This window comes from Clavelina lepadiformis, chromosome 3 (assembly GCF_947623445.1).
Source record: "Clavelina lepadiformis chromosome 3, kaClaLepa1.1, whole genome shotgun sequence".
Taxonomy (NCBI): Eukaryota; Metazoa; Chordata; class Ascidiacea; order Aplousobranchia; family Clavelinidae; genus Clavelina; species Clavelina lepadiformis.
In genome coordinates, this window is record NC_135242.1 from 1,368,460 (window position 1) to 1,386,085 (window position 17,626).

General features: G+C 36.9%; 3 protein-coding genes across 5 annotated transcripts; 1 reads left to right on the plus strand and 2 right to left on the minus strand.

The window, feature by feature from the left end:
- Positions 1–66: 66 nt before the first annotated feature.
- On the minus strand, positions 67–3,036 carry LOC143448962 (mitochondrial genome maintenance exonuclease 1-like). Of its 3 annotated transcripts, none has more exons than XM_076948937.1 (8): positions 2,908–3,036; positions 2,715–2,794; positions 2,430–2,576; positions 2,239–2,365; positions 1,894–2,110; positions 1,593–1,725; positions 968–1,096; positions 67–770 (listed from the first exon to the last, which is right to left on the minus strand). In XM_076948937.1, the coding sequence occupies exons 2-8, from the start codon at positions 2,754–2,756 to the stop codon at positions 750–752; spliced, it is 816 nt and encodes a 271-aa protein (XP_076805052.1). In that variant the 5' UTR covers positions 2,757–2,794; positions 2,908–3,036; the 3' UTR covers positions 67–749. The 3 variants fall into 3 exon arrangements, with proteins under 3 accessions (XP_076805052.1, XP_076805053.1, XP_076805051.1); XM_076948938.1 differs by having other exon boundaries at positions 67–767; positions 2,715–2,817; XM_076948936.1 differs by having other exon boundaries at positions 2,715–2,817.
- LOC143448961 (protein phosphatase 1G-like) lies at positions 3,034–9,183 on the minus strand. Its single transcript, XM_076948934.1, has 16 exons — positions 8,280–9,183; positions 8,106–8,175; positions 7,772–7,917; positions 7,532–7,631; positions 7,272–7,345; positions 7,055–7,129; positions 6,612–6,678; positions 6,462–6,496; positions 6,326–6,380; positions 6,040–6,129; positions 5,741–5,936; positions 5,297–5,420; positions 5,084–5,183; positions 4,795–4,924; positions 4,502–4,631; positions 3,034–4,284 (listed from the first exon to the last, which is right to left on the minus strand). The coding sequence occupies exons 1-16, from the start codon at positions 8,391–8,393 to the stop codon at positions 3,865–3,867; spliced, it is 1,926 nt and encodes a 641-aa protein (XP_076805049.1). The 5' UTR covers positions 8,394–9,183; the 3' UTR covers positions 3,034–3,864.
- A 2,726-nt stretch (positions 9,184–11,909) lies between these two features.
- Positions 11,910–15,030, plus strand: LOC143450352 (uncharacterized). The gene is made up of 8 exons (XM_076950863.1): positions 11,910–12,535; positions 12,620–12,812; positions 12,909–13,002; positions 13,140–13,187; positions 13,253–13,402; positions 13,465–13,679; positions 13,869–14,155; positions 14,355–15,030. Exons 1-8 carry the CDS (start codon positions 12,111–12,113, stop codon positions 14,563–14,565), a joined length of 1,623 nt encoding a protein of 540 aa, XP_076806978.1. The 5' UTR covers positions 11,910–12,110; the 3' UTR covers positions 14,566–15,030.
- The last annotated feature ends 2,596 nt before the right edge of the window (positions 15,031–17,626 follow it).

Below are 17,626 nucleotides of genomic sequence, written 5' to 3' on the forward strand. Positions count from 1 at the left end.
ACCACCGCAGGCATTTGCAAATCATCACGCTTGTAAACCTGGCCCAGACATAACTTGAAACTCAGCTCATGTGCAAGAATGAACTTTATGTCGTCATAAATATAAATCACGAAACAGCATTCGAAGAAATTTTGAAGAACAAATACAAATTGTTACATGATAGTATGAAAAGAACACCAAATGACGTCATACACACAAATCAAAGAGCGCAAAATATCGGCCTGGAATTGCTCCATAAACTAAACTGGGACGATGGGAAAATTGCAACCAACTTATATTAGCACCACGATAAAATACTGACCTAAGCTGCTATGACAGAATAAGAGGTCGGGTTTAAGCGACATTCCATCATTGATTGAAAAAAGTTTATCTTTTCTAAAGCAGAAAGGGGCGTTTAAGTTACACCGGCGCGTTATAGAAAATATTGAAATGTTTTCAAAAAAGATAAAGTGTGTGACTTGTAGGCAGTTGGCCTGCTGCGAGCATCAAAGTAGATTCATAGAAACCACAAAAAAACAGCCAATGAGCTACGTTGAAGAGGCACACGTGACTTAGAACGATTTTGTTTTGGCAGTGTGAAATTTGCATATATCGCAGGTTGCAAAAATAAAACTAGCTCGTACGTCTTCATAAGCACCTTACTCTTCAGTTGATTACATCAAAGTGTCAGCTGGTACCGTTGTCAGCAATGAAAAAAGCATTGCGTTGTTGGTCTTTGCACAATTTTGTCAATTAGATGTCGACATCAATCACAATGAAGTGGAATCCTGCTGTAATGAAATTTAAGAGAAATTAATCAATTCATTAGCAAATAAGTTGAAAACAAAGCCAACATGAACCACAAACACTCTATCTTAATTCAGTTAATCTATGATTATATTTCGTCATTGAAGTTGTGGTGGGAGAGAAAAATACCACTTACGGTAAATTCCGTTTTATCTTTCAAGTTCAAAAACCTTTGACTTACCAAAGAATTATAAGCAGCCAGTCTTCTGAGCCACTGCCGCCAGTAATATTCGAGCGTAAATTCGTTCATCACAAGTGCCGTGGCAGGATTTCCCTGATGATATATTTTAACAACAACGCCTTGTTTGACCTAAATAAAACTCAGTCGCTCAAAGTCAAGTCAAGAACTATGACTAAACCTGTCAAATTCGTCGGAACAATCTTGTTTTGGCTCTACTGCTTGTCCTGCGTATGAGTCATAGTTTTGCGAAAAAGTCATTGTTATAAACCCATATTCTGGGTTTCCCATGTGACAACTTTTTTCTGTCCTATTCCCATCCATTGGAATTCCCAATTTTTTTATACAATGTTCATTATATTGTCTCGTGTTCAGTTTCTAGGTCTAACACCAACCTATGCGCATAAAAAGACTCAAAATACAGAACAGCCGAAGTATTTTCTGACATTGCAGGACACAGTTTCTGTTTTGGGCCAACACAATCACATATTCTTACAAGTGGGGCAGAAAAGATAAATAAACCTAATCAACATCTTTTGCTTAAATGCTTTGTTATTCATCAGTAAACTAAATAAAACTGACCATTGGAAAAATCCCACGACCACGGGCGACCGTGCAAATTCCTCACCTGTTTGTCGGGGCTGAGGTTACAATTTACTGCACCGGCGTATGCTGCCACCTGGAGGGGGTCGTCGTAGCAGTAATTCAGTTTAGTCACAGTTCTTTTCGAGGTTTTCCAGTCAATCACACACAGGTTCCCACTAGAATTATATAAAAATTAACTTAATACTTTGCATCTACTGAGTTTTGGTCCACTACTCAGCTTGCTACCTTTGTTGGCCTAGTTGCAATGCCGCCAAAACAATTAAGAAGCGACAAAAGACACAAAAGAATGGATTAATCTGAAATGACCATCAGACTTTACTTACCAGTAAGTGGCCACACAATCAACAAATCCATAATATTTGAGGTGGGGGTGGAAACATTTGCCTTCGACCATTTCAATTTTATCGACGTCTTTTAGAATCGGCTTCACACTCGACCACAACTTTTCACTAGATTCCGGCACAATGATGTCATCGATGACATCACCGTTCAAATATTGTTCGATTGCTGAATGACAAGCTGAGCCAGCTTCCAGGGTTTCTGAGAAATTTGTAAAAAATCAACAATCAAGACATAAAATGTGTATCGTAAACTGAAAAATACAATAAACGGTAATGCACCATTCAAACAGCTCCATCAACATCATAAAAATCAAACTCATCTCTCACTTTTTTGCATTTCGGCAAAACCTTTCTCTCCTAGTTTTGCAATCATCTTTCGTTTCCATGCCAACAGCGCAAGAGCGCTCTCCACTGGCTGAGTCGCTTGCAATATTCTTGTCACAGATGGCAGTTTCTAAAAATCTTTCTAATCAACATCAAAAAAGTCGAAAACAAAATCCGACTTCAACAAAACCAACCTCATCATTATGAGAGACATTATCGGAGCCATCTTCTCTTGTGAGAGGAAAATTTAATTTATCGCCCAGTGCAGAAACATCATCTTCTGTTGAAAGCAGCCTCTTGCAGCTGCACACGGCCCAACTAATCCTTCCATTCAAAGCGGGCTGATCAAAAACAAGGAATTTTAAAATCCGCTGTCTGACATTTTTGCATAAAGCTACAGGGAAGAACTTAAATAGTTAGCAATAGTTAACCATTATTGGTAACAAGCGCAAGACAAAGCTAATTAGAGCGCAACCAACCTGGCAGTATTTTAAAACCAGCGAAGTCCTTTGCAGCCACATATCACCATTTCACAATGTGCTTGAAGTGTTATTTCTTCCTTCGAGTTAAAAGACAAAGCATCTGAAAATGCGAAATGGTGGTTTTGCAACTGATCTTTTGCGTCAGTGTATTGCCACGAATCAAAGTGAAGAAATTTCAAAAGAAACTCACCTTTTTCGAAGCAAACAATTGGGGAGAACTTCAACGGAATGCTCAGTGATTACCGCTGACCGCAATAATGATCTTTACCAAGTTATGACAATTACATCACGAAAATTTCCCTAAACATGATCTTGATCTATCAACAAATAACAAGTCATGGTAAAACTGAAATGTGCAGAAAACAACGGGCTTCACTTTGAAATTATCTAAATGTGCAGTGATTAAAGACGTTTGAAGTGAAATCATAGAAATGATGCTAAGTCTGGCAGCAGAAAATGCAAAATTTAACTAGAAATTTCATGTCAATATATTACACAAACTTTTTACCACATATTAAAACGAAATATCTTATCACACTTTTGAAGTCCCTGTTTTATTCGTGTTTTCGTGAATAGTTGAAATGAACCGACTCAATGTGAGCATCATAAAATGACATGGCAGTCCAACAATGTTTAAAAAAACAAAACAACACTTTATCAAACGTTACGTGTCAATTCCTAGGGTAGAACAATGAATCTAATCTTTCAATTTAGCGATAAATATTGCAGGCTTTATATACAGATTTGTAAAAAATACCTAAAACTTTTCTAGGGGAATAATTGTATTATTTCAGTTAGAATCATCAGGATACTAAAAACTATATTAACCATTTATAGCAACAGGCAGTCAGATGTAACGTGTATTGTCAGCCATGGATTGTATTGATACTAAACTAAAAGAGTGAAATTGAAGCTTTCAAAACATAACAAAATTAAGCCCAAGAAAATGGTGTTTAGCATCTATACAGGATGATTTGTCGGCAAACAGTGTAATGGCGCGAGTAAATCCAAGAACATCTTCAAATTGGCCAACATAGGGGCATTCCCTTCACCTGACACAGCAGGTCTGTTGGAACTTTAATGTGCAACATCAGAGTGAAAGATTTCTACTATCGTTGAACAACAATTCCATTAGAAATTGTGGATATCATTCTGTCTTCAGCCGTTTGACTGATGCACCGTTTCCGTTAACACAAGTCACTAGACCTTGTTCATCAGTGTGTACACGTTTGTTGTGTTGGTTGACTGCAACTTTTTCCTGCATTTTGTTCAAATTCTTTCTACCATCTTCGCCAATAGTGACATCATTATTGTCCTTTGTTACGGCATAATCGCCACTTTCTTTCATGTCAGAATCAGCCTCACTGCTTGAAGTAACATCCGGTGTTTTTCTTAAACATATTTCATTCTCAGATTTCTTTAATACTTTGTCGCTTTGCACAACAGCATCAGGCTTAGTAGCGTTCTTTTTCAGCCAGTCTTTGTTAAATTTAATGATCAAGCACGTCATGTTGTCACACCCAGTGCCGTCTCCCATCGTATCTGGGGCCAGACATTTATCAAATAACTGCAAAAACACAACGAATAGTTGTTTAGTTGTATAGCTGGAGTGTAGGTAAAGTAAATATATGTTTGTTGGAAACAGAAGCAATAGAGCAGACACTGCAATTATAGTTTTACAAAAGTTCTAAAATTCAATAGTTATTTGCACAAAAACTATAATAATTACAACATAATGATTATATATAAAACGATAACGATTCCTATTCCAACAAAAAACTTGCCTCCTCACAAATTTCTGACAGTTTAACCTTTTCACAAGATTCAATTAGTTCCTGCTCATTTTTGTTGCTTTCCTGAGAATTTAATCGATCACGGACGAAATCAACGACCTCTTGGCTTGTGAAGACGTTCCTGGAAGATGCAAAGACATTTGCTTATGAGGACACTACCCATAAGGTACACATAAGGTAAACCACACTACTGTCACACAATATTACGGTTTCTCCTCCATGTGTGTGAATATCAGAGACATAAACTTACGAGGACAAATCATAATTTTGTAACAACAACTCACCACACGCCATCACAAGCGAGAACCATGAACTCATCGTCCGGGTCGAGAACAACGCTCCGGACATCAGGCATCGCGCTGATCATCTGCTCCTCGAGAGGAAGATCTTTGTTTGTTTTGTAACAATGGTCACCTAAAGACGATTGTTCCCGTTTATTACAGTCAGAAGCTGATTAACAACGGCGAGGTTAATTAGAAATTACTTAAACAAAACAGCGCAGGAGATGCTGCAAAACGTGAAAAAGTTAAGACTGAAAATGAAAAATAGAAAAACTTTAGTCAATTAAACGACCTATAGCCCTTGAAAGATTGAGGCCGCCATTTACTCTGCCTTGCAAGTTGACGTGACCGCCGGCAGCTTTTATCCTGGACAGTTCTGTCTCATCCTCAGGCTAAATAACAATGCCCATTGTTATAGTCATAAAACAACAGTGCTTAGTTAAGTTATTTTCACCAACTTGAAGGTGACAAGTAATAAGACAAAATAGAGAAGTTGAAGCGATACCTTGTGGTCATCAGACATATCGAAAGCTTTTCCATCTTTTCTGCACAAGACACAGCGGGAATCCCCAGCATTGGCGACATGAAGTTGAAATCCGTGGAGGAGTGCAACGACGGCTGTTGTCCCACTTTCATGGAAGAGAAAAATGATACTATTACTAAGTCATAATTATGTTAATACCACTACGTTACTCTTGTACAACTTTCACCACATATGGAAACAACAATGCCATCTAGTGACAGCGGCAATAATGACAGCTACAAACAAATTCACAAAAATGAAAATTTAAATTTGACAGAAAAAATTAATTTTTTAATCAAACTCTATACGCTTTAACATTTTTTCAGGTCCATCCATGACATGGACTTTGACAAACCCGGCAAAGCCACACTAAGTTATACTAAAACTCATCCAAAGGCCAATAAAAGCAATATGTAAACAAAGTACCTGTCAGAACCAGGTTCTTCAATCGTGGAGCCCACAGCTGCGATGCTGTCAGCAGTCAGGGATGTTTTCTCCTCAGACTCCTTCTCATTATATTCATCCTCAATTTCTTCCGTTGACTCTTCCTCCTCGCTACTCTCTGATTCCTCGTCACTGCTGCTTCCCTCCACGGCCTCGTCACTTTCAAATCCGTCGTAATCTGAGAAGAGAAGTTGAAGAAGCCATAACTTGTTTCTCTCGCACAACACAACACTCTCAAAACCTCATCCACTTGGAATGAAAAAGTCTTCTTTGAATCTTACCTTCATCAGTTTCGTCGTCATCGTCAGGCATCTTGGCTGGTTTGTTTTTGACAAAAGTTTTGGTCAATTTCTTCGGATTTACATCTTCCTCTGCAAAAGATAAAAATTGTGAAAATCTTAAAATTTTTCTCAGCGTGGCAGACTCTCTATCGAATGTAACTGTAATTACCGTTCTGTATCTAAGTAACCATACATTGCTTTTCAACTTTTAGCAGCTAGTGTTTCAAACACAATAAAGTATAAAGTGGTAATGGATAGAGTAAAAATTGCAATTACAAAAACTAACCATTTACTCCTGAAGATTTATCGACGACTTCACATTCTTTTAAGTCAGTTTGTTTCTGAAACGTCGACAAAATATTTCAGACAAATAAATAATTTCTGGTTTGTATCAGCTGTGAAAGTGTTCGCTTTGTACTTACGCCTTCTGCTATTGGCTGGACCTCGTCATCAGGATCTAAACATGCAAGTACAAAGCTTTCGTGTTTAACTGCATAAGAACATCACAATGAAATTATGACGACTATAACACGAACTCCACAATGTATTTATTAAACTTAACACATACATACCTTCTGTGTTCTCCGTGTCAGCTTTACAAGATTTTTCACGCAGTTTCAACCTTCTTGAGGAAACTTTCTAAACATTAATATACTACATTTCCAAAAGTTATCATTAAAGCTTGCAAAGTACAACAAAACAGATTCATATTAAAGAGGATAAGATATCTATTTGGTTGTAAGCCGCGGCTTATGAAATTATGTTTATCGCCATCTTTTGCCGCCTACATTCAAGGGCGGCTTACATTATTTCATCAAACTGAAATGTTGTGTGTTGTTTGTGATATTGTGGTAGAGAATAGAGAAAACATATACTGCAGAGTGCAGAGGCTGTGCTGTACCTTATGTATTAGTTCAATTTACTTGCTCCATTACACGCGGCTTACAATCAAGTAAATATGGTTATTTAGCTACAATACAACATATAAGTAAATTTCGAAGAATAAAAAATACACCTTTGAGTAGGAGGACTGAAGACGGAAGTCATCATCTTTAAAGGAATTCATCATTTCTTTTGTTTCATTTACAACCTGGCACCGTTTAAAAACAAACAAACAAACTTAAAACACGAAATAGTCTCCATTGCGGAAGTTTCAGAATTAGACTACGATATATAAAAGAAATACGAAGCAAAATGCGTAATCTTAAATTTCAGTTAATATCGTCCATTACCCTGCCATATTTGGCGAGTAGATCTTCAATATTCATCGTGGCTTCTTCATGCAACAGACGTGTCTCATCTTCGGCTAATAGTTAACAAAGAGATTACGCAAAGATAAAAAATTGAAATGAGCGATTCAAAGCAAAAACACCAGAACCACAGCAGTTGCCAACATATTTGTATCTATTTTGGCTCCAGTGTTTTTGCTTCAAATTACTCGATCTTCCCAACATTTTGCTCTTATGGATAGGAATGGTTCTTCGCTACAAACCGTTCTCTGCATCCTCTCTATCTTGCTCCACCATCTTCTGGATCTGTTCCTCGGTCGGTGGAGCGTCACCTGGTTCGATTTCGCTTAAAAGTTTAAGCTCCTTCCGACAAATAACAACAATGAATAAAAACATTGGACAATGGATCAATTAGCAAGAGCACAATTCCAACATGAAGTAGGGTTTGTTAGATGTAACGGCGTAAGGAGAAATTTGCGGAGTGGAAACAACGATTAAGTTACTTGTATGACTTCGGGTGCTTTAAGTTTTCTGTCGATTTCCATGAAAGTTTGCTTCAGTGCTTCTTGCATCTTCCCGTCCTTATATTCCTTCGTCTCTTTCATGATCTCAACAAAGTGGTGAGAACAGTAAATCGCAACCTCTCCTCCTGTTCATCATCATAGTAACGAAATCATACAATGCACAATAACAGAAACACAATATTAATCGTTAAATTAAAGTGTTCCATTTTGCATTTTGAAAAATTTTCTTTTCTTTGTCTGCATTTACCCATATCATAGTTGGTAAATTTCAATAACTTTAGCTATAAGTGATAAGTTTTTGCGACGAAAATACCTCCGTGGCCGTCATAAACAGAAAAGAAGGCGGTGTCGTTGCCGATGTCTGGCTCACAATTGTAAGCATCCTACGCAAAAATATCGCAATTGTGACATCACAAAGATGAAGAAATAGGAAAATAAAATCGGAAGCACTCCGTTTATTATTAGGTAATACTCCAGGAACACCCACTTCCATGCTGATCCTCCATCCCTGCATCCCGGACACTCCGCAGGAGAACTTGTCATTGTCAGGAAATTCATCGGACTTTTTCTCCTTCGAGGGAGTCGACAAATAAGCTCCCATTTTACTCAACTCTTCTTTAAATTATCATAATATCTTAAAAGCTTCAAGGAATATAAGTTCTGAACAAAGTTACAGTTAGGCACCACGTTAATTGTTTACGACAGAAATATACAAAAAGAGTAACGAGGTTAAGTTATAAATGATCAAAACCAAATATTAAGAATATGATATTTAATGTTGAACGGAGGCAACGAGACACATAGTCAGTTAAAAAGTAACATAAAATGTACATAGGAACAAAAATTCGAACATGTAGGACTTTGTAATCTTAGCTTCTTGTCATATAATATATAAATATTATTCACTTTAACTTACAAAAAATATATATATGCTCACATAATCGTTACGATGCACCTTATGCTCAATAACAGAAACAAAACTTGGAACGCAACAACAACATAATGTAAATTAGCGGTTGGAAAAAGAACATTTGTGTATAATGTATAGTAAATATCTGCATTATATTATAATGTATATTGTAACTATTTGTATATTCCAAGGGGCCAATTTAAATTTTCTTCAGCTAATTTTCATAGAACATGCACATGGCGTGATAATAAAGACATCATATACAAGCCCTCTGCAAATATGACAAACGTTCCAACTGCACAGTAGTAAGTATTAAATTGCATTAAAATTTGTTCTTAACTTCAGATTCAAGGTACCTTGCACAGGTGTATAATACACATACAAATACACACACAACATTGGTCAACTGACAACTAGAATATGTTTTAATCACTTTGTATAAATAAAAAGCATATTAAAGACAAAACTCTATCCCTATTTATTCTTTTTTACACTTTTCCCTGTGCTGCCTTCTCAGCTGATGTTGCTTGACTTGGATGAGGGCAGTTGACGCTGTTCTCATCCATTTTAAAACAACAACCAACAAATTAAAAAGTACTGGAATGGAGTAAAAAATTGAAATAAACATTCCGTGAGAGTCAAAGTATTGGTGTTTCGTCGACACAAGCTTCCAATTTGCCGCAAGCCACCTGTTGAGATGTTCGGCTGCGTAAATTGCAACGCACAAGAAACAGAAATACGCGGCTTGAAGGTTCATTCGTTGCCAGGTCAGAATGGTGCAGACAACACAGAAGAGGTAGAAAAGGAACAAAATCAAAAGCAAACGATGTTCAGACGACCAATCCACTCCTTCAATGACATGCAAAACTGCTGAGACGTCATCCATTTGCTTTTTAAATGATCAGCTGAGACTTAAGAAAAGTAGTAGCAGCTCTAGTATATTTATTATACACATAAACTATTGAAGGCTATATATTAAAAATGAGTATCCTGTGTAAAAATTTTAATTTAATTTAAAAGCAATATAAAGCACGATTTTGTTTAAATTTTGGATTAAATTAAAATATAATACAAAATAAATCCGAGTTATGATATATGATGTCGAAATTTTTATTCCTCGTTTGAGGAAAGTCTCTGCATAACTTAAAATTATCCATCCAAATGGAAAGAACGACAGTTTTCGGACGAATCGGGTGTACAAAGAAGAAGATTTTATTTTGATGACTGATGGCTTGCACTGAAGCCTTAATTCTTTGTTTATTTATTGACATTAAAAAATCCAGTTTTTCTTGTGTAACTAGAAAAAGTTTGGCGTGCCTGGTAATGGATCTTGTGCGTAAAAGTGCCAACAACTTCCCACTATGGCTCAAAGATGATTCCTCTTTTTTTTAATAGCTCCAAGTAACTGGTCTTTTTTCATTTTCTGATATAGGCCTTTACCTAAAGGTTACAAATAAAGTTTATTTTGAACTACTTACGAAGACCAGTGGAGAGATTGCTAAGCTAGGCCTATGTGATAACTTCGAAATATGACAGTACTTGGAAAATGGTCCAATCTCAATTATATTCACCGCACTCAACTGAAACTGATCAGGAAGCGAAACAAGGACAACACTGCTTCATAACAAGAAGAATGTAACAGCCTATTAAACTACAGAAATTAAAAATTTCAAAATATTCCTTACTATCCAGGCAGCTTTTATCGACATTCATATTTCGCATTCCTGACCAGAAAAGAGAATGCACAGCCTGAGAGTCAGAGATAAAATTTCGCCACGGCTAGCGCTGAAGCCTAAATTCTTCATTCATTGTAAACGAACGTTCGAAAATTCATCTTCCTTTTATTTGTTTATTATAAATCGGTGTAAACGTTGATGATCGATCCGTTTATTAGTTTATGGAAATTACCGTACTCATTTATGGGCATCATCAATCGCCATGAAACCCATAAATTGTGTTGCGTTATGAAGATACTTTAACGCATGATTAAAAAATTTGTACTTGCATTACAGCCTAATTCAAGAGCAATTTGCAAAATACTAACACAAACACTAGCAGTAACCCTTCACTCTAAAAAGCTAGGCTATTTTTACAGAATCTAGGCCAAATACTACGGTTAAAATAAAACAGAATGCCTGCGTGCGTGTCAACAAATTCACATGGCGCCCATCATAGACATCAAATAAGGTTATCACTTGATCAAGAAAATTCAGTGCTGTGTTACGATCAGAAACTTTACATTAGAAAGTTGGAACATTAAATTCTTCAAATACCGATTCGTTGCAACAAACTCAGCTAGTGCACGTAAACTCAGATTATTCTTTACATTATGGCTAACATGTTTGAGATATCTTTTTTTCATAGAAAATTACAAAGATAGTTAATTCAATTAAATGGTGAATATTATCTATAAGTTAGTTCATATAGATTATACATCAACTTAAAAGTTTTACAATAAAAAAAAACTATAAAAACTTATTTGCATTATTTCATAAAAATAATTTGATGCCTAGTTTTTAAATAAGATAAATACTTTTCGCTCCATAGAGCCAATAGCGAAAATCAAACATTACGATATTAAAACGAAAAGTGACGAAGAGTAGCCTCAGGCGACAAACGAGTGAACCTTTACTTTAGACAGTTGAAGCGTGAGACACTCACGCTGAATACATTGACAATTAGTGTTTAACGTTGTACGTTAGACAGGAAACTAGAAGATTTAAGAAAAGGCGCAGGTTACATTTTAATTAGCAAGAAGATGTCTTAAATGCACGTGGATCTGTTTAGAAACTGGTTATCGAAAGGAAACGGCAGAGTAAGTGCAAATCAACTTCACTGCCCCAAGCGAAAAACTCATTCCGAATATGCGGTTGAATGGCAATCACCAAACAGACAAGGACAGATTTGTAGATTATACAAGGGAAAGGCAATGTGAGTACTAAGCGCATAAATTCATGGCTTACGCCAAACTGATGTTAGGCTAATGTTGCAACTTATTGCAAAGAAATATTTTTTCTGCGTGCAAATACCGTCAGATTTGCTTTCTTGTTGACGTCACAGCCACATAGTTTGACAGGGAGGGATTAGAAAAGAGTTTATTAGAATTTTACTGAATTTTTCACTAGTTTAATTGAATTCATGATGGGGCAGCGATGGCCTCCATGAAACTATTTAGCTTTAATGTGCAAAGTTATTGATCTTTGACAGCGATGCATTTTTTACCAGCAGGTTGATAGCAATTTAACAGCCACAGCGATTAACTCATTTAAATGCTGAACGTTGTTGATGTTTTCCGATGGTCTACTCTATGGAATAGATGTTTACTCCATTGTGGTGTAAGAATAAAAATTTTTCAACAGTTTGCTAGCCCTACGTGACCTCACATAAGAACACTGATTTTGACGAATCATGAATTGGCCAAAAAGAACAATGTTTAACGGACGAAAGCAGAAAAAACGATTGAAATCATTTTTACGCACATTTTTAACTTACCTTGTTTGTATAAGCTTGGGATACTTTATATATAAACAGACTAGTGCTTATCAAAGAAAAGGATACAAATCTTCAGTTATCATCTTGGACTACAATGAACGAACACCCAGCTCACAAAGTGTTGAAACGATACGTGAACAAGAAAACCTAATAACGAAAATTGAAAGAGACGAACATTCCCAGCTTTGTTTCAAAAGGTCTGAAGTGAACTGGAAAACAGAAATTAAGTCGTTCTACAAATCCAGTGCAGATCGTTTACTTCTACCCTTGCTGTATAATGGACCCAATAATCAGTTGTTTGGCTTACGGCAAGCCATTGCGCTCGCAATCTTGCTAAAAAGGTAGCTTATAATTTCTTTATAAAATAAGATGCTATGCTAGGAACAGGCAATGGTCACCAAATAAACATTAATTTTTTGTCTCAGAACACTCGTGTTACCAAGTTTCTACGAGCACACCCTCGATGAGAGCGTAAGGTTGAGGACGAAGACACGCGCTGAAGATCGACTTGACGTGGAAAAACTTCGTAAACTTGTGCGGGTGATCCCAGCGGAAAGTGCTGCGGAAATATGCCAGGGAAAATTTCACGCGTTTTTCCTCCGAGGGTCAATGCAACCAGTAAGCCAAAGCATGACATGTTTGCACTCTTTATTGTACCTTTCCTTATGCGATGCTAAAAAAAATTACTGACTTCATTCCGTACGTTTATGTTAGCATTTTTTGGAAGAACTACTGATGACAACTCATGTGGAAAGTGGAATAAGTGGTCTAAAATATCGAGATGGTGTTGACGTAGCAACCATCAAAGGTTTAAACATAAACAATGAAAGAAACGAATATGATTAACCTGACTTCAGCTATATGCTTTGGGCTTTAGCGACGTAGATTAAATGGAACTTGCTTTATCTTGCAACTTGCACGCAATTTATAGGCTATGTATTTCAGATTTTCTCTTGAGTAGCGAGGAAAGCCACGACCACTTGCTGGATGACAGTGAGTAACAATTGACATTTAAATCTATTTAAAATGATCAAAAACGTTCCATTTTCCGAAACTAGAAACACCTGTGATTGGTCAAGTTTTCAAAGGACCCAATTCCTATGTGAACATCACCCTACCGAAAATAAAAGCTTTGTACCAGTCAACGGGAAAATGTGCACTTTATGTGTATCCATTCAGAGAATTTGGAATCAAGTCTAACCGGCAACGTAAGTATTCTGTTGAGAGCTGATCATTTTTCATGAATTCTTCAGCGTTACTTTTGACGTAGCTCCTGAAAATTGGCCAAGAACGAGAGATGACATCCTTAATAATCCATGGAGTGAAAAACTGCAAGATGAAGATGCGGCAATTCTTCGTGATTTTGTAGAAGAGTACACTCCTCCACCCAAGTTCATCCAAGAGATAACAGAGGATTTTATTCAAAGTGTTCTGCGAAAACCTGATTTGGAATACCTTGCAGTGCACTGGCGCTACGATCCAAAGGTAAACAAGATGGTGTAACTAGGTGTACACTGCGGACAACAATTTTTTGCGTTTAGGTGACCGCACATAAATTACCCGCACCTACTGATTAACGGTAAATCTACGTGTTTTACAGTTGAACTTTTGGTTGTACCTCGACTTAGGTTTAATCATGTCTTACTAGGATGCAACTTTCTCTTTGATTTGCAGGACTTTGGCCAATACTTGTGTGGCGCTCATTACCGAGAAGCCTTTGAGAAACTGTGCAAGAACGTTAACGCTATCACCAACTCAAACGCTCTTGCAAAAGCTATCGCATCGAAAATTTCAAAAGTGAACAGTAAAAATGGGCGGCGCATAGTCTCCGTGTATATTGCCGCACCACCGGGCGCGCAGGAATTTATGCTGAAAACCAAAAGACATTTGGATGAAATAGGGATTGGTTTGAATGCTCGGTCAGGAGATGATTTGGAGAAGTTTATACAAAGCAATTATAGGTAATTACTTAATCAGAGCTATAAGTTATTGTACGTGGATACTTATAATAAGGTATCCAATAACCTATAACGTATAGCTAATCAATGAAGTCAATGATGCATAGCAATTAATTTACTATATTAACATTTCATATGGCCTACAAGTGGAAGGCCTTCTGTTCCACAATTTAAAAATCGCTTCTCTTATTTTCTGTTTTAGACAGTGCGATCGCTTCTTGAACGTCAGCATGAATGACGTGGTCTCAATGGTCGAAATGGAGCTTAGTGCTAGGAGTGACGTATTTACTGGCTCTCGCCAAAGCAACTGGTCCAGTGTTGTTAAAAAGCGGCGAATTCAACTGGAACTGAAGTCCACTGATTTGGACGAATTTATTATAGATCTTGCTGTACAAGCAATGGAAAGGCCTTAATATGGAATAACCTTAATCTTACTATCACGTATCGTGTTGTAATAAGCGTTGTTGTGTTCCAGTATGATATAAGCTAAGTTACCGCGCCTAACCACAAAGTTTTACTATTAATTATTTAGCCTACAAAATGCTGTATAAAGCATTGTTGCATTTTTATGTTAGTTTATACACGTGACACAGCTTCGTTCACGCTCCATTGACCGTATCGTTTATTTTTCGCCATTACTTGCTGTGAGGAGCCAAACATACGATGCTGACATGTTGTAGCACAGACGAGAAAATGCTCGCGAACAGTTACTGGACGTTGGGCCAACCAAGGCTCGTGGTGGTTTCATTCTGGTAGCTTGAAATTCTTTAGTAGGTCTATTAAACGATGGATCTTATAGTGTCACATCGGGGTCACCAGTGCATTGATCTCTGGTTAGTGATCACGTGGCTGCTTCAATAAACTCTGCTTGACCTGGATTCCATTAAAACTACGTTTCCTTCCCTGCCAGCACAAATGTAGACAAACAATAAAGTTAAAAATTAAACTAGAGTTAAATCTCAACTAAAACGTTTATTCGAACTCGTGAAACATTCCGTGACATTCTACCGGCACAAGAATTTATATTAGCGCTGGATCTTATAGTGAACGTATTATAGTCATCATTCTGTGTAGTATAGCTGAGGCATGTGATTTTTTAATATCTTATTAGTGACTTGTACCACGCCCTGTTGTAACTTGATGTTGAATAAGTTTAGTGCACCAGAGGTCCCTGCTATCATTCCCTCACCTCGGCCACACAAACAGGATTCCGATCTTTGAGGTGGGTGAGGATGGAGTTTCCTATTGTGGGGATTACTTTTCACAATCCTGATGCACTAATCTTCATTAATTTAGGCTAGTGCTACTCGTCTTTTATTATGTCAATGAGTGTATATTTGCATGTCTTTTTTATCAACCTATTTGTAGCCTAGTTACCGCACTGCCTCAGTATCCAAATTTATATAACTTATTACTAGGGCAACCAAAAGTCAATATGGTCAATTTTTTTTTACCTGCTCAGAATGCTATGAAACAAGCACAAAACAAATTTCAGCTTTGTACGACGTGTGGTATAGAAGTTATTAGGTCAGATAAAGTCAAAATGTTACGTTAGGTCAAAATACGGTCAAATTGTTTCGTTAGGTCTTTTTTTTTAGGTCAAAATCTATTAAACTTGTAATTTTGTAACCATTTTGTAATATTATTCTTCCGTTTTGCTCTTTTCTTGTACCGCAAACAATTCCAGTCCCGTAAATTTTACTTAGAACCAAAGCCACAAAGAGAGGGAAGGCTTTTCAGCGCGTTTGGTGACGTCACGATGTGACGGCATTGCATTTGAAACTGCAAGTTGTCAATCTTAATACGCAGAAACGAAAAAAAAGTCAACACTAGAAAAGCATTTTGTCATTTTTAAATGCAGCTTTAGATTAGAAAGTTGCTGTAGACATTGTAGAGACTATCAGTATAGCGTTTTTCAAAATGAGGTCAAAATTTAAACGTTTTAGGTCAAAATAAGGTCAAAATTTAAACTTTTTAGGTCAAAATAAGGTCAATATTTAAACTTTTTAGGTCAAAATGAGGTCAAAATTTGCAAATTTTAAGGTCAAAATTTAAAATTTTTAGGTCAAAAAACTGGTTGCCCTACTTATTACGTATGTTTGTGTTTGTGAGCATTGATTTGTCGTTGTAATTTTATTTTATCAACTTATTTATTGTAAGTATGTTGGGTTTAGGCTTGGGTTGGGTATGTTTGGGTTGGGCCGTGCTAACCATTATTCATCTAAATCATTTGGTTACATTATTCTTGATCGTTTTAAGCTCTGCGGGTTTTTCACGCTCATTATTTGCTGGTGAAATTGTTAATTTCTCACGATTTAATAAGGTCAGCATTTTATTTTTCGTTCCCCCACAGACAATGACGAAAAATAAACTATACAATGAAAATAGCACAAAAACTCCCGTAGCTAAAATACTGTAAATCATGCTTATTTATCCTTCTAGAAAAAATTCATAAAAATTGCATTGATTTAGTCAATGACCGTTAATCGGTATTCATAAAAAATCCCATTGAATACTTTACTTACGAAATTGGTAATTCCGAAAAAGTCTGTCTTTTACCCATTTTAAGGTTTCCGTAAGAGTCCGTACGATTTCCGTCTTTTACTTCTTCACTTATTCTTGGCAATCAACCTTAGGGAGGGAAAAGTGTGGTGCAAGCTTTAAGTAGCCTAAATGGTAAACTGCTAAGTTGTAACATTTTTAGAGCACAATAAAATATAAAAAACCCGAAAACTATCCATGAAAGGCAAAGCCTCGAGGGCTTAAAATGCATGATCATTTTGTTAACCATAGAGTTGTGCTGGCGCTCACTAAAAGCATGTCCAAAAGCACAGGCAGACAGGTCTGCAGCAGATTCAGGTCCAAAATTTGTAGCGCACAATCCAACAATCCGAATGGAAATAAGTGACGCACGAAGATCGTCCAGAAACCATTTCTACAAATGCTGGTCCAAGTGACGGTCCGAAAATCAATTCAATCTGGACCTTCTTTTATTGAGCGCAGTAGTGCTTTAGCTTCACCGACAAAAATTCTAGATCAGTGGTTCTCAACCGGTGGTCCGCGGACCCCTGGGGGTCCGCGAAACGTTTTCAGGGGGTCCTTGAGAACTTCGAAATTTGCAACATAAAGTACGAGTTTTTAAAATTTTTTTGTTGTTTATCATTGCTTTTTGAAATAGGCTGGAACATTTGCTTAATTGCCTATTGTGATGGGACAATACAAAAGCTTATTGAGATTTATCACCCGCAGGGAAGGCCTATTGTGATGCACAAGATTGCGGATTATACGAGAAGACAGCTGGATACAGTGATTTTAAGTTGCTGGAGATTACACATAATCGCTTTCTCAGTTTTAGCTTGTAATGAATGAATGAATAGCGCAGTTGTGCACCAAGACTATTAAGTAAAGTAAAACTAAGCAAAGCAACATTTAAGTGCAGTCTCAGAACCCTTAGTTTGCTTCAACTTCAGGGGT